The sequence below is a fragment of the Pectinophora gossypiella genome, chromosome 10 (assembly GCF_024362695.1).
Source record: "Pectinophora gossypiella chromosome 10, ilPecGoss1.1, whole genome shotgun sequence".
NCBI classification, from domain to species: domain Eukaryota; kingdom Metazoa; phylum Arthropoda; class Insecta; order Lepidoptera; family Gelechiidae; genus Pectinophora; species Pectinophora gossypiella.
Window position 1 is genome coordinate 8,504,575 of NC_065413.1, and position 14,313 is coordinate 8,518,887.

Genomic DNA, 14,313 nt, shown 5'->3' on the forward strand with positions numbered 1-14,313 from the left:
AGCAAAGTGCAATCTTATAGGCCATCTGAATGGCGTGACGTCATCATATTGATCCTAGCTCTACTGTCAGTGTGTCGACTCAACGTCAAAGACATTGCGCGCGCAACTTAAGATGCTTTAATGCACATCTTACGTTAAGATTTTAATATAGGTTCTGTCTTTGATAAATAAAACTTTATTAAAAAATATTCATTATTATTTTTTTATAACCCACATGGTATAATGGAGTATGAGGACTGTAAGGCAACGTTAGTGATTGTTCCATTTAACAAAATTAAGGCGCATGCGTGAAAAACATGGCGTCACTACGACCTCACTGCAGGGTGTAGAGGCGGACAGACGCGGATTAAGCACTTGATATATCAGCGTATAATTTCAACGAGGCCGAAAATTATTTACTACTTAGAAAATTTACTTAGACGGGTTTTTGACATAGAAGTTTTGAACCTTCATATTTCGCTCCATATATTATTAATGCAAACTTTGTATTTCCTAGTAGTCGACGTTTGATATCGAAGTAAAGTTTTCTATTCTAGGAAAATCTATTTCCTCGCCTTCAAAGAGGTCGTTGCCGTCATTTTCCGAATCCGCCCCTGCGGAGTATTTGCATTCGGCTACCATCGGGCCCACTCGTGCGTTTCCGTGCGGTTCGCCTACAACCCTCGGCAAGATGCCTCTACCACCCGAAAATCTTTAATTCCCGTTTTCCCCGGAAAAATGTTAACATTTTGAGTGAAAAAAACATGTGAAACGTTACATAACAGTTGAAGTTTAAATAATATTTGTTGATTCGTTGGTAATACTGTTTTAGTTAAGTGTCTGTGATTGTTAATAGTTGTGCTTACGGTTTCTGGTTTAGAAGGGGTGATACGATTTGGTACGAGTACCAAGGTAAATGTAATTTAAACGTTGATATTCTTTACTGAATTCATAATGTAGATCACATATCGAAAAAAAATGCCACAATAGAACAGACAAGAAACAGAGTGGATTATTATTATAGTTAAGTTAGTTGGTTAATAAAACTTTGACTATTTGGATAAAAAATATTTATAATTCTCTATTTCCCAGGTTTAGAGCCATGAAAGACATCGAAGACGACAATGACTGAAAAAGAAGTCAACAGAATGCTCGGTGAGTATTGACGGAATTTTACAATATTAGACCATACGAATGACTCATCATTGTTTTGAAATTTTAATGTTGGTGTCTTCGTAATACTTTAGGAAGACAAGGTAATCGAAAATGCAAAGGTCGAAATTACATCTAAGTAATAAGACGTAAAAAAATGTGAATGTGAAGACACTGCATACATTACATATTCCGGAATGACTAAATTTTTGTTTCAAAGTAAATTATAATGCTAGCAGTCATAAAAATAAATAGAGATATGACATCATTGAAATATTGAAAAAATATACTTAGGTACTTACTTACTGAAATCGTTTTTTTTATTTTAAATGGCTTTTAAATTCTTATTTTTTGGCATTTCTACTAGTTTAATATTTATAAGTTAAAAATAAGTTCGGTGACATTAAATTTTATTTATTATTTTTAAGAAGTAAAAAAAAGTTGCGATCGTACTTATACGTAATTAGTTAACGTAATAATGCCACTGATTATCGTGGGGCACACTGATCGATGTTGTCTTAAATTTTGTACCGGATGAGAGCCTTCAGCGCTACCCATTTGTCTGGCCAAGTAGTTAATGTCTTGTTTTGGATTATTTCTTATTTTTAAGAAGTATAAAATAGTTGCGATCGTACTTATAGGTAATTAATTACCTTAATAATTCCGCTGATTATCGTGGGGCACACTCAGCCATGTCCTGTGGCCTGTTGTCTTAAATTTTGTACCGGGTCAGAGTCCTCAGCGCTCCATTTGTCCGGCCAATTAGTTAGTGCCATATGCGGCAAATCTACAATCAGTCACGTCAAAAAATATGTTTGTCTTTTTGATGTTGACTTTTAGAATTAAAATTAGCATAGGCATTTTCTGGGTAAGCTCGTTCCAACGTCGATCTCTTCTTGTGGAAGAACGAAGTCAAGAGCAAACCCATCTTAATTAAAAAAAAAAAAAAAAAAAATGATTCATACGTTTAAGAAACATTTATTTAAAATTTAAATTAGGCAGTCGATTTACATTACGAATTGCGGACGTCACGAGCACGGTTTCCGTGACATCCTCCGGTTGCCGTGGGCTGCATACGGGCTTACTGCACAATACTGCACATTGCTTGCAACCTCTGTAAGTATTGTATATCCCGAGCAAATTAAATAGACACCTCGCGTCAAGGGAATTGCGTACTACCAAAGTGTATAGATAATTCGAACGTGTTAATAATAAACATTTTTTTTTATGATATCGCATGTATGTCAAAATAATAAAATACTTTTCTGTATCATAATTGTAAGATTCTGTCGATCCTCTTCATTGCTTTTGGTATTCGGTACATCTTCAAAAATCTGACCATTTAATACTACTATTTTCGTAAACCGTGAGCCCTGTTTTTTATTTGTGATTTTTTTCTTTTTTTTTTAATAATAGTAACAAAGATACTTATAGGTTATTACATTACTTAATAGCTAGTAACTAGTAAACATAAAGCTGGTAAACATCATAATTCAAAGGCTATCAACTAGCTACCAGGAAACAGGCTCAATTTTTAGGGTTGTGAAACATATTTCACTATATAAATGCGGCATTACACAATTGAAAGGGCCTCATTTACACACATGTGATACCTAATTAAAAATACAATACACATCGGCGTAGAAAGCACGTTCCCTGGACGCTGTCCGTATAGCAAAACCACCGCTACCTCACGAACTAATCCGTTAAAAGTAGTTGGTAGAGACACTTTTACTTAGCCCTTTGATGAATACACTAGTTTACAAGTATTGTTTTTATTAAACCGTATAATAATAATAATAAAATTAATACAACTGTATGTAAGTAATCTATAAATAACAACGTCTCGTTTACGATACATCTACTAGTGGAAGATGTTCTAAAGATAATCTAAAGTTGTGTGGAACATACATAGTGATTGTGTTTAAACTATAAAAATGTATAACCGCGTGTGGTGTATATTTTAGCCATATTTAGAGTTTACTCAATGCTCAATCATGCCTCAGTCACACCACGACTCTGGACTCAAACGTCTCGTGTCTATGAACTGATAACCTATTGATAACTATAACTTTTCTGAGAGTTCATGACATAAACATTGACAGTGATTTCTGAGCTATCAACAAGTGCAGTGTCTTTAAAGGTTATGTGTATCTTACTCCAAAATAGTGAACTTAAAGTGTCGTTCTTGAAGAATAGACAAAGAGTAAAGAAGCAAGTGTATAGACTAAAGAATAAGCGGAGAAAGAAAAAATATATCTACAAGATTACGAGATAGGGAGTTTGATATAGATAAGGATAAAGTTATTCTTTTTGACGGTAAAGATGATAGCGCTGGTGTGGTGTATAGTTTCTAAGATATTGGAGATCGCAAAAACTGCGCACTGCAAAGATGAAATTGAAAGTGAAAAGGTTATAGTCAAACATGTTAGAAGGCCGAAGAAAAGAAATCGAAAACGAAGGAGGCCAAAAGGTATGTGATAGTTACTTTTTTGCATAAATAAATGTTTTTATACGATCAGTGTCATCACATCACATAAGGCAGACACAATGTTTTCAATAAATGTTAAGCATGAACAATCCCTAGTTACTCTTTGTTGTAGGTTTACACTCAATTTTATGAACTATAAACCTTGAAAGGATCTTGTTTATTAGCATTGCAATCGATTATAAAATTATGACTACGTACTACTCAATTTCAAATCGCCTTAGATATCGGTAAATAATTTGACTAAAATAAATGACGCACTTTGGAAATCTCTCGTTGACTGACTTTTTATCAAGGTTACATACAATATACATACTTACTGATGACGAAACTTAGTCGTGTCTAGATACCTATTTAGTTTCAAAACAAATTGTCAGAAGCGACACCTAGTGTATAAATCTTAAACCTTTAGAATGGATCGAGATCGATCGAACAATCAATACACACCAATAGCAAGATAGGAGTTGCATGTAGTTGTTTCGATCAGCAATAGATGGCGTTGTTATTTTAGGTATATATGTAAAACTATTGGAACCTTCATATTGTGTAATATACCTATATGCAGTTTCTATGAACATTGTTATCACTAGATGTACAGGAAAAAATTTAGAATGAGTCATGTTAATACTTATTATTTTTATCAGCAATATGTTCATACTCGTAGTTTAGGTATTATAAAATTAATATTATAATAAGTATACTTACTTCTTCTTTATTCAATTACTGTATCAGATTTAAATATATTTCTAGGAAATAAAAATTAATTCTAAATTAATATAATACATTCGTTCTATTTATTAATCTTCGTTGTTAATCCTTCTCCGAGATTTATAGTTTTGTCCTACTTATACGTTTTCCATTATATTATTTGTCTGACATCCAAAATTCTAGTATGTTCAGCAGATTATGTCTCGTCTCTCGGTTTACATTTGCCGACCGGGGTCATTCACATCTTAATATTACTGATTTGGCAAACATTACCGTTACTTTTTTAGCCGAAACATTCTTTGTAATATCGCAAAAAAGTACCCAGATGTTGTTGGCCTATCATAATAATATATGTTTATGTACACTTGGGTATTATGCGTCCGTCTTGACAATGGATTTTTATGAATGTTTATTGGTATATTGCTAAAATAAGATGTAATTAAACCTTTACACCTCTATCATATTAAGTACATGATTTCAAAAGGCGCTTTAATTAGAGCGGCGCTATTACAGTAGGCATGGAAAAATTGGGGCATTCAGTCTTTTTATTTCATCTAAACTCTACGTACTTACCTAATTTAGGGTCGTGAAATCGTATAGAACCCTTAATAGGTTGGGTGAAAAATTGAAAATTGTACCTAGTACCTTTTAAAATCGCATGTATTTTATTTTATTTTATTTTTTAAAAAGAGTACAACCACATCACACATATTGAGCTTATTCCACAACTTAACTAGGATTCTGACTGATATGTGTAACAATAAGGGTGTACATAGCGCTCATGTAAATAAATAGTGGTCGTTGTTTTTTATTCTATTAAGTACAAAAAGCGCTTTTATACGGAAAGACCATAGAGGCTACAAGCGATTGCATTTTTACATTTCTAAGAGCATAAAATTACATACTGTTAACTTGTTTTTGATAACTGTTGGTTCTCCTAGAATTAAAAAATAAAATAAAATAAAATAAAATAAGTATCAGTAAAGAAAAAAAGTCTATGCGTGTTCGTACATTGTGACATAAAAGTAGGCTTCCTATCCGTGAGAGTTATGAGTAGTTATGACGACAAATTAAGTAGGTGTACATGGCAATAAAAGAGAAATATCTGAGGGGATTAAGGCATTAAAATAAAAACTTCCTATTTTATTGTGGTTTTACGACACGTAGAAAACCACGTCAGGACGTAATTTCCTCAGACTTATTACAACTGTGTTGGTCACGCACAGGCCAGTAAAATATTTCGAAATTATGTTTTAGTTGGTACGTACTAGGTAGGTTGGGTTCTATAGTCAGAAAACAAGAAATCGACTTTATGATCATTATAATTCTGTCTGTTCCTCTTAGTCATTCTAGTGTACCAGTGATAACTTCCGAAATTATTAAATATAATCTGTCTCTTGTTACGGTTATCATTGAACCTTTCAAATATTTTTCGACCAATCGTAAGTATACAAGCAAGTACAATACAATCCACAAACTTTTTATTGCACACAAAAGAAACATTATCTTACGTACGCTCACGCGATTTAGAAAATTGGAATCAGTTTTGAACCTTAAGCAGAATTTTCAATACAATGATGTCGGAATTCCTTGAAAGAAGATTGCAAAATGTAGGTTGTATACATTCTATTTATCCGTGTATTCTTCCGTGCATCGGAAGGCACGTTAAGCCGTTGGTCCCGGTTTCTATTTACTGGTAAGTGAGTAATGAGCCATGTTAGGGGCTTTTGGCGGCTCAATCATAACCCTGACACCAGGGTTGATGAGGCTGGTATTTCACCTCAGACGATAAGAAGAAGAAGAAGATTAGAAGACGTTAAATCTGGACAGCGCCATCTATATTTTATTTTAGGGAACGTAGCCTGGAAAGTCCCTCATGTACATTTCATTTCATTCGCGTTCTTTTTCACCAGGCCAATCTGTCAAAGCAAAGTTACCTGGCGTTCATACATGACGGTGGAATCCTACAATAGATATGCGTGAATCGACACTCACTGGGCCGTTTTTAATGTCATAAGTACTTAATAATGATTTCGGTTAACAAAACTTGATGAAACATTACATATTCCGTAAACATTATGTAGGTCAAAAGTTTTTCCAAGTTGCGTGTTGGAACACAGGAATAGTTTCTCAACTCTTTATAAGTATTACTGATTTTTTATTTTCCTTTTAATTGTTAATAGTCTTAACTGTGTTATTTATATTTGCTATTGGAGAGGAACTGTGATGAACTTAGATTAGAAACAAAAAAAGCATTTTCATTGAAGATTCTCTTCCAGTTTCGGGCGGAAAACTTTAAAAAACTTCCATTTATTATATTTGTAAGATCTAACATTGTATGGGTTGTATATAATGGGGATAAAAATCGTATTTTTTATCAAATTAAGTTTATTATGCACCCTCCCAGCCTCTGAAGGTTTGTTTGATTCGCGCCATGACGTCAACTGGCGTGAAGTTGGCGCGCCTGCGTACGTCAGTTACGCGCGCTGCGCCTGCGCGCTCGACGGTTTATACGGCGGTGCTGTAATCGTGATCCGATTAACAACGTCAGTTTTTTTCTATCACTTTATTAAATTTTCTATAAATAGCGTTAACTTATGTTTTGTATCGCTTGATTGGACAGCATTTTTATTTATCATCCAATATTTTACAATTTTGTCTATTCAAGTAAATTTCAGCATAAGTACATCATTGGAATTCTTGTAATTTATTACGAGTGCACCTAATCATAACGTTTTCTAATCCATTTTTCCTTCCATCTTTTTTTCTGAGATTTTCAATTGTTGCAAAGTATCAAAACTTGGATGCGTGTTGGTCGTAGTATACTCTAATTAATCCCGTGCTATTTGTGTCCCGTTCCCGTCTCGCCCCGAGTCAACCCGCGGCTAAGTTCACTACGGTCGAGTTCGCGCGTCCCGCTCCGCGCCATTCACGCGACCCTTCAATATTTGTATCGGGAATACGGGATAGCGCGCTCGCAGCTGTCAAATCAAGCGATACGCAGTTAACCTTACTCTCACCAAACTAATTCTAATCTTATTGTTATTCACGTTGCAGTGTCTTTACTTGTGTTTTGTCACGTGCAAAAACAATGTGAAAAGTGGTTGTTAATGATATTTTCTTAGTAACTTGTATCCTTTCTGACTTGATTTTATATAAAATCGATCGGAGACGCAAAATGTGAGGTGTTTCACCTTCGATGTGTCAAAAGTGTATAGTGATGAAGGTGCCAATAATCCGATAGTGCACCACAAATCGAACACTCAAAAAGGATACATTGGGAAAAGAAAATGCGGATCAAAGCCTTCAATGATTTTCGCCCGAATGGTAAATATACCTTCAAACTTTTCTAAATAAAAAATAATATAAACAATTTGTTATTTACGATAAACTATGTTTTAGTATTTGGCTAACAATGATTCAGAAGCTAATTTTGTGTGTTATATTAGTGAATCATTACATATCGTGAATATCTTGATCTAGTGCATGCATGCTTATGTAAACCAATCGCTTCCAATTCTATACGATCTAGCTTCAGACATTGCAAATGATACCACAGATAATCAATTTTGCTTGTGGTTACGTCAAACGAGGTAAAAACTTTAATTACCTACTGCCGTGCCGTAGGCATGCATTTTAACCAATTTAGTGCAATTTTGATTCATAAGTACTATAAAAGGCCAGCTGGTCATGTTAAAAGCTTCCAAACGGCACGTGATCATAGTGGCTTTTAATCAAATTCTCTACAATGGGAGGGGTTGGCAGTGTTGACTGGAGCTATTATTAAGGGTGTGAATGTGACCACTTTTTTACGTTTTCACCTACAATAAACTTACTCACGAAGTCAAAATGTACGGCCAATTGGTACCTATTGGCTTATGTATGAATCATCTCAACTAACGTATGGTATGACCGTTCAATAAGGATGTATAACAGTCGAAACACAATGACCCATCGTCACTTTGTCCGAGGTTCACAGCCCATGTTACCAATTTGAAAGGCATTCTCATTAGGGCTGCCTTCCTCGGTAATTGTTTTCCATTTGTTTACTAGATCTTGATTTAATGTATTCAGTACATAATGAAAACCTTCTATAAAGTGGAACAGGGCAAAAAAACTTGCGCGTTTTGTCGTTATTTCCTAACATATTCGTGTTTACTGAGACTTACTTTAAATATTGCATCTCATCGCATTATCAAGATTTGCAACGTCGCAGCTTTATACCACTAAACTATTTTAAATAACGATTATTTTTCTTATGCAGGATTGAATGTAATAATGGTTGAAAGGCCCAATATCCCTTTACAATGCAATCTCCATTGCGTCTAACTAGGTCTTACGAGAATTGAGTCTATTAACTTACTATATACTAGCTGTGTTCTATGTTACTTGTATAATAGGACTGGCAACCTTAATTCTAATGTTTTAAATTGCGATGACTCGCAGAGGCCGCTGATTGGTCCAGCTTGCGCCGTTTCATCACGACCATCATAACGCCACACGCCGTAAAACTTGGATAATGTTCCACTAATGAAAGCCATTCTTACCTACCTCAATTAAAACATCTGAAAAGCAATTTTCCTTACACTTCCCTATTGCGTTAGAAATCTATTTTCTAGTAAAGTAGACCGAGCAATTAGACGTTATAAAAGATGTTACACACATACAGTGATCTATATTTTGTACTAGTGTCTTGGTGATAAACATTACTTATACTTAATAAACTATGTAGATTCAAGTGGTTAGAAAAACATAGGTTAGCATAGTAAACCTTCGTCTTGTAAATAAATCTACAAGACGTTTATGAACGGTTGCAGGAGAATTTTATACTTACCTAAAAATATCGTAAAATAATTGTCAGATATAATCAAGAAATTAATGTATTTATACTGATAAGATTTATTCGTCGCTCTGTTTCAATGATTAACTTCAATGTCGTGGTTTCCAATTCTCGAGATAGATTTATTAGCTTCAAAAGGTGGATGTTTTCGGTCAAGTCTTATGTTATATTATGCTATTTTGATTAAGTAATTGAGTGAATAAACAAATATTCTTTTTGCACTCGTTGATGTCTTTTATATGAAAATCTTAATCAAAAAATACTGACGTCTTTAGTCGTTAGATATTTCACTTTTCGCCGTGATTTATTGGCATCAGATGGCATTCAATACTTGGCCGGAGTCGTAAAGGTACTACTACATGACACGGAGGGTGGAATAATAATAATATTAGGTATTATGAAATATACATAACAGTCCATTTCCGAGTCTCATAAGAAATGAAATAATGACCTTTAAGATAATCATATCTAGCGCTTCAGTTTGTGAATGGACGTACTTAACAATAGACTCGGAAATTCAAGAGTAGCATGCGCATATAGATGGCGCCTTTTATAGTTTATTGAACGGGCATCCATTGTTTATAACGAGATGGTTAGCTCCCTTTATTGTTACATTTATAACAAGTTATTGTTCGTTCAAATTGCTTTTTCAAAGCCATTGTGAGGCAGCCTAAAAAGTTTATGCCTAGCTTTGAAGATTGGTCTAAAGTTCTAAACTTGCGTAAGTATATCTACTTACGTAACTTAGGTGAAGAGATATAATGTATAGGATTTCGTACTAGTTTGGTAATAGTTACAAAGCATAGCTTAACAAAAATATAATTTTAATAGTTTTAATACTTTTAATGTTGCGATAACAAGCGGTATGGTGTAAAACTTCGTTATCGACCCATTATTGCACCTGTATGATTTCATGCGTTTACATTTGTTAAAACTAGAAACTTATGTAGGTAAATGGTCGATCCAAATCTTGATAATTGGCTACAGCTATTAAGTAAACGAGTTTGTCGGTACACAGTACTTGGATGTGGTTGGAAGGTGGAAGTCCCGCGGCGCGGCGCTGGCGTCGCAGTATCTGCATAGAATTATTATGACTCGTCACGTAGTTCCATTGAAATCCGCGGGACTTCTTTCGTGGCGTGTACTCTACAAACGTGAATGTATGAATTTTAACGTTAAATTCTTATTGTTTTTGGCAAGGTTAAAAATATTCCGGTTCCCAAAGCAGTATATTTCTTTGTTAAAAAAATGTTTTTTATTGTACTTACCCAAACGTATAAAAACATGTAATTATAATATAAGCTTAATATGTAGCTTTATTGCACATATAAACACAACACTAAAAACAACTACTTACAAATGTGACAAGAGAAGAATATTTAGTGGTCAAATTATGTGCCTACCTATATACTGTTATCACAAGCTACTCGTTGATCACTAAGTATATTTACCGTTATTTCGTGATAGGTAATTTATGGTTTTAACTAAATTCCAAGGGAAATTTTAGAAATACATCAATTTCTACTACACAATGCAAGTTGTACAGCTTATCGGTGGAATCTTATGCAAGACAGTTGATATACATATATCACGCAGAAGTGTCTAGTACCGATATTTACTTGCTTGCCATTTCGACGTTCTACGTGCTTTAGTATGATTAATATCCTCTAGTGTATTTTCCGACCGTCTACAAAGTATAAATATAAATGTGAGGTATTTATTTGCATGTGTTTATTACACGTTAACTAGATGAGTTACATGGTTTTCCTTATAAAAACATAATGTCTAAATTGTGAGGTTATAAAAATGAAAGAAAAACACTCGCTTTATTACCACAATTCAAATAAACAGAGTAAAATGTTCTACTTAAATAGAAACTGAAATGTGTTACTTAAAAAAAAAAGTTTATTTTGGTAAAACCAACGACACACATATACATTTACAACATTAAAATATACACACATTAATATTTATTTAGTTGGAAAACATAAGGGTGCCGCAGCTCACCAATAAAGGCCAGGGTTCAGTGAAAATTTACCCAGAGGGCAACACTGAAATACTTCAAATCTACTTCCTTATAGCTTCCATTAGTATGTATGGGTTGTCGTGCGCTTCACTTGACGAAGTGCACCCCTTAGACTGAGGGTTCCCTCTATCGATTCCTCCCTCACAGCGCGACACAAACATCGCTTATACCTACCCATAACAGAAACGGCCTCTGTGGTCCAGTGGTTGAGCATTAAACTCACGATCCGGAGGCCTTGAGTTCGAATCCCGGTGGGGACATATCACAAAAATCACTTTGTGAGTTTGGTTAGGACATTACAGGCTGATCATCTGATTGTCCGAAAGTACGATGACCTGTGCCTGTGCTTCGGAAGGACGTTAAGCCGTTGGTCCCGGTTACTACTTACTAATGTAAGTAAGTAGTCGTTACATGAGCTATGTCAGGGGCCTTTGGCGGCTCAATAGTAACCCTGACACCAGGGTTGATGAGGCTGGTATTCCACCTCACAACCCACACAATAAGAAGAAGAACCCATAACAGAAAACTACCTCTATTCTCTTAAGAAAGTCCTAGGATACAGCTGTTTGTTTTAGTTCCAACGCATATGATAAATTGTGCAAAGTCATCTAAGTCTTGACTCGTGCCACTTCTGATTGTTTTTGTTGGTACAATCTTATATTGAATCTTATAGTTACCTTTCTCGCCAGCCTATAAGACGTACACATCTCCTTCGTCATAAAGCCCGACTTTATAACAGAACTGGTATACATGCCAATATTTTTATTCTAGTGTGCGTAAGAAGAGTACTTGCAGATCATCATCGTCAGCCCATTTAACGTCCCCACTGCTGGGGCACGGGCCTTCCCTATGGATGGATAGGGAGATCGGGCCTTAAACCATCACGCGGGCCCAGTGCGGATTGATGGTTATTAACGACTGCTGATGCAGCCGGGACCAACGGCTTAACGTGCCTTCCGAAGCACAGAGGAGCTCGAGATGAAAACTTTTTTTTTTGTGGCCACCCATCCTATGACCGGCCTTTGCGAAAGTTGCTTAACTTCAACAATCGCAGACCGAGCGCGTTTACCGCTGCGCCACCGAGCTCCTCACTTGCAGATATCACACAATATTCAAGAAAAACAATATTACCCATATCACAATGCACGTGTTATAACATAAGATTGTTTCGAAACAAAACGTGTGGTGGGTGACGCTTTACGTCACAATCTCATTAAATAAGCAACATGACATTGATATTGGCTTTCTATGAACACAGGTGTACGCGGTAGGAAAGTGAAACAATTTTGATTAAATAAGATAAAAATTGCCATGAAAAATAACTGCTTATTTCAAAGCATGCTCGAATTTATCGAAGATAATAAATATATTGGTTGCTTTATTTTTTATTGTAATTTTATCATGGGCTATGTCTTTTGTTCATTGCTTTACTGTTGAATTTTACTTATACAACAATCTCTTTCCGCGCAATAAAGTGCGTAAGCGTAAAGATAACAAGTCTCCGAGATTCGAAACTGATGATATCAACATCTAGAAGATATTCGTGGCTACGAGAGCATCAAATGTTGCGTGTCGTTTAGCGAGACGCAGCGAAACTCGAAAGTCGGTACTATCTCTGCGCGTGCTTATTGTATAACAGAATAATATAATGGTACCTCCGCTTAAGCTGAAAGCACATTAGGATACTTCCGAATGGTACACGCTGTGTAAATCATCTGAAATAGACATATGAGACCTATGATGATGATGGAATTATTTATCACTATCTCATAACAGATTAGAATTGTGTTCTATTTATTTTGAAAAATTCGGCGCGTATTTTGTATATATATCAAACATCCGAATTTTAACCTTATCTGTTCTCAGATAGTGATAATAATTATAATTATATTAAAATCTGATAATGCTGAGAGCGAGTACGCTTCGAAATAATATGTACAAATCTGCTTTTAACATGCAAAATAATAAAACCCTTCTTCATTTACTGTTATGCAATAAGCCAAATATATTCATAAATTTTCAAGTTTTGTTATTTCATTTACTTTTTATGACAAACTTTTATCAATTCTATTGTAGAGAGAACACTTTATATATTTTTTTTAACCTTGATGCACTTTCTGCGTGTAATACGCTTACACTTTTTTATCAGTTTTGTGTGTGCGATGTGTCATTCATCTCATGTCCGATCTAAAATTCACAGTTTCACTCGAGTGCGCCTAGAAAGCGAAACTATTAAATATTGCTGTATTCTTCACAGTTGTTGCAAGGTTGGTTGTTTTTAATAGTACAGTTTTAGCAAAAAACTCGCAGAAAAAGTAAAAAATTGGATTGATATTTGATTTCATTAAATCATAGTTATAAAAACATTATTGAGTGTTCGAATGAATTTGCGATCAGATAAGCTGGAATTTCGATCATAAAATTTTATACTGTATCATCAAAATGTACCCATTTATTATTAAAAGTTATACTATTTTTTACATATAATTTTCTGTAAATAAATGTTAATAAAGTTACATTTTAACTTCACAGAGATACTTTTAGCCCGTATTTTATCATGATTCATTGTCAAAGATAATTTAATAATTATATCAATGATGGTACCACTTACCAAAAAGGGTGGTGTTATGTCATCACGTTGGAAAAGGTGCATGTTTTTTACAAAAAGTCAAGGATCAAGAGCAAAGTAAATGTCAAATGTGTGGAGGTCCAAAAATGGCTCGTGTCAAAGATGCCTTAACAAGTTGCCGCCAGGTGCACCTGTACATGTTTATCGAAATTCGCATCTGCCTCTCGCCTGCTTTTAATTCTGTTCACGTTATTATAAATTGCTCCCAATTAGCTTTTGAAACTGATATTCTTAATAGCCAGAAAAATCTTTTATGGCATCCGGCTTAAAAAAAGAATACCAACTGATTAATTCGTTGCGGTTCTGAAATAGTTGCTAGTAAATTAAATACATGATATTAAATTCGATATCGGACATAACAATATTATTTACTTATACAATGACCCCGATTTCTGCAGACACCTTCTAATTTTACTTTAAGTTATACCTGTCATTTTCTTATCCGCCGAAAAGGAAAGGGAATGAGTATTTACTCATTCTGGGTTATTCAT

General features: G+C 34.7%; 1 protein-coding gene across 7 annotated transcripts in view; it reads left to right on the forward strand.

Annotated features, from left to right (window-relative positions):
* The first annotated feature begins 767 nt into the window (after positions 1-767).
* Positions 768-14,313, forward strand: part of LOC126370456 (uncharacterized) — a 67,126-nt gene continuing 53,580 nt past the window's right edge. Inside the window, exons 1-2 of one of the 7 annotated variants that reach the window (XM_050015311.1) lie at positions 768-891; positions 1,072-1,134. In XM_050015311.1, coding sequence (XP_049871268.1) covers positions 1,104-1,134 — 31 coding nt within the window. In that variant the 5' untranslated portion in view covers positions 768-891; positions 1,072-1,103. Of the gene's footprint in view, positions 892-1,071; positions 1,135-3,151; positions 3,605-6,803; positions 6,874-7,384; positions 7,655-14,313 lie in introns of those variants that run through there. The other 6 variants (XM_050015310.1, XM_050015314.1, XM_050015309.1 and 3 more) reach the window with 6 other exon arrangements.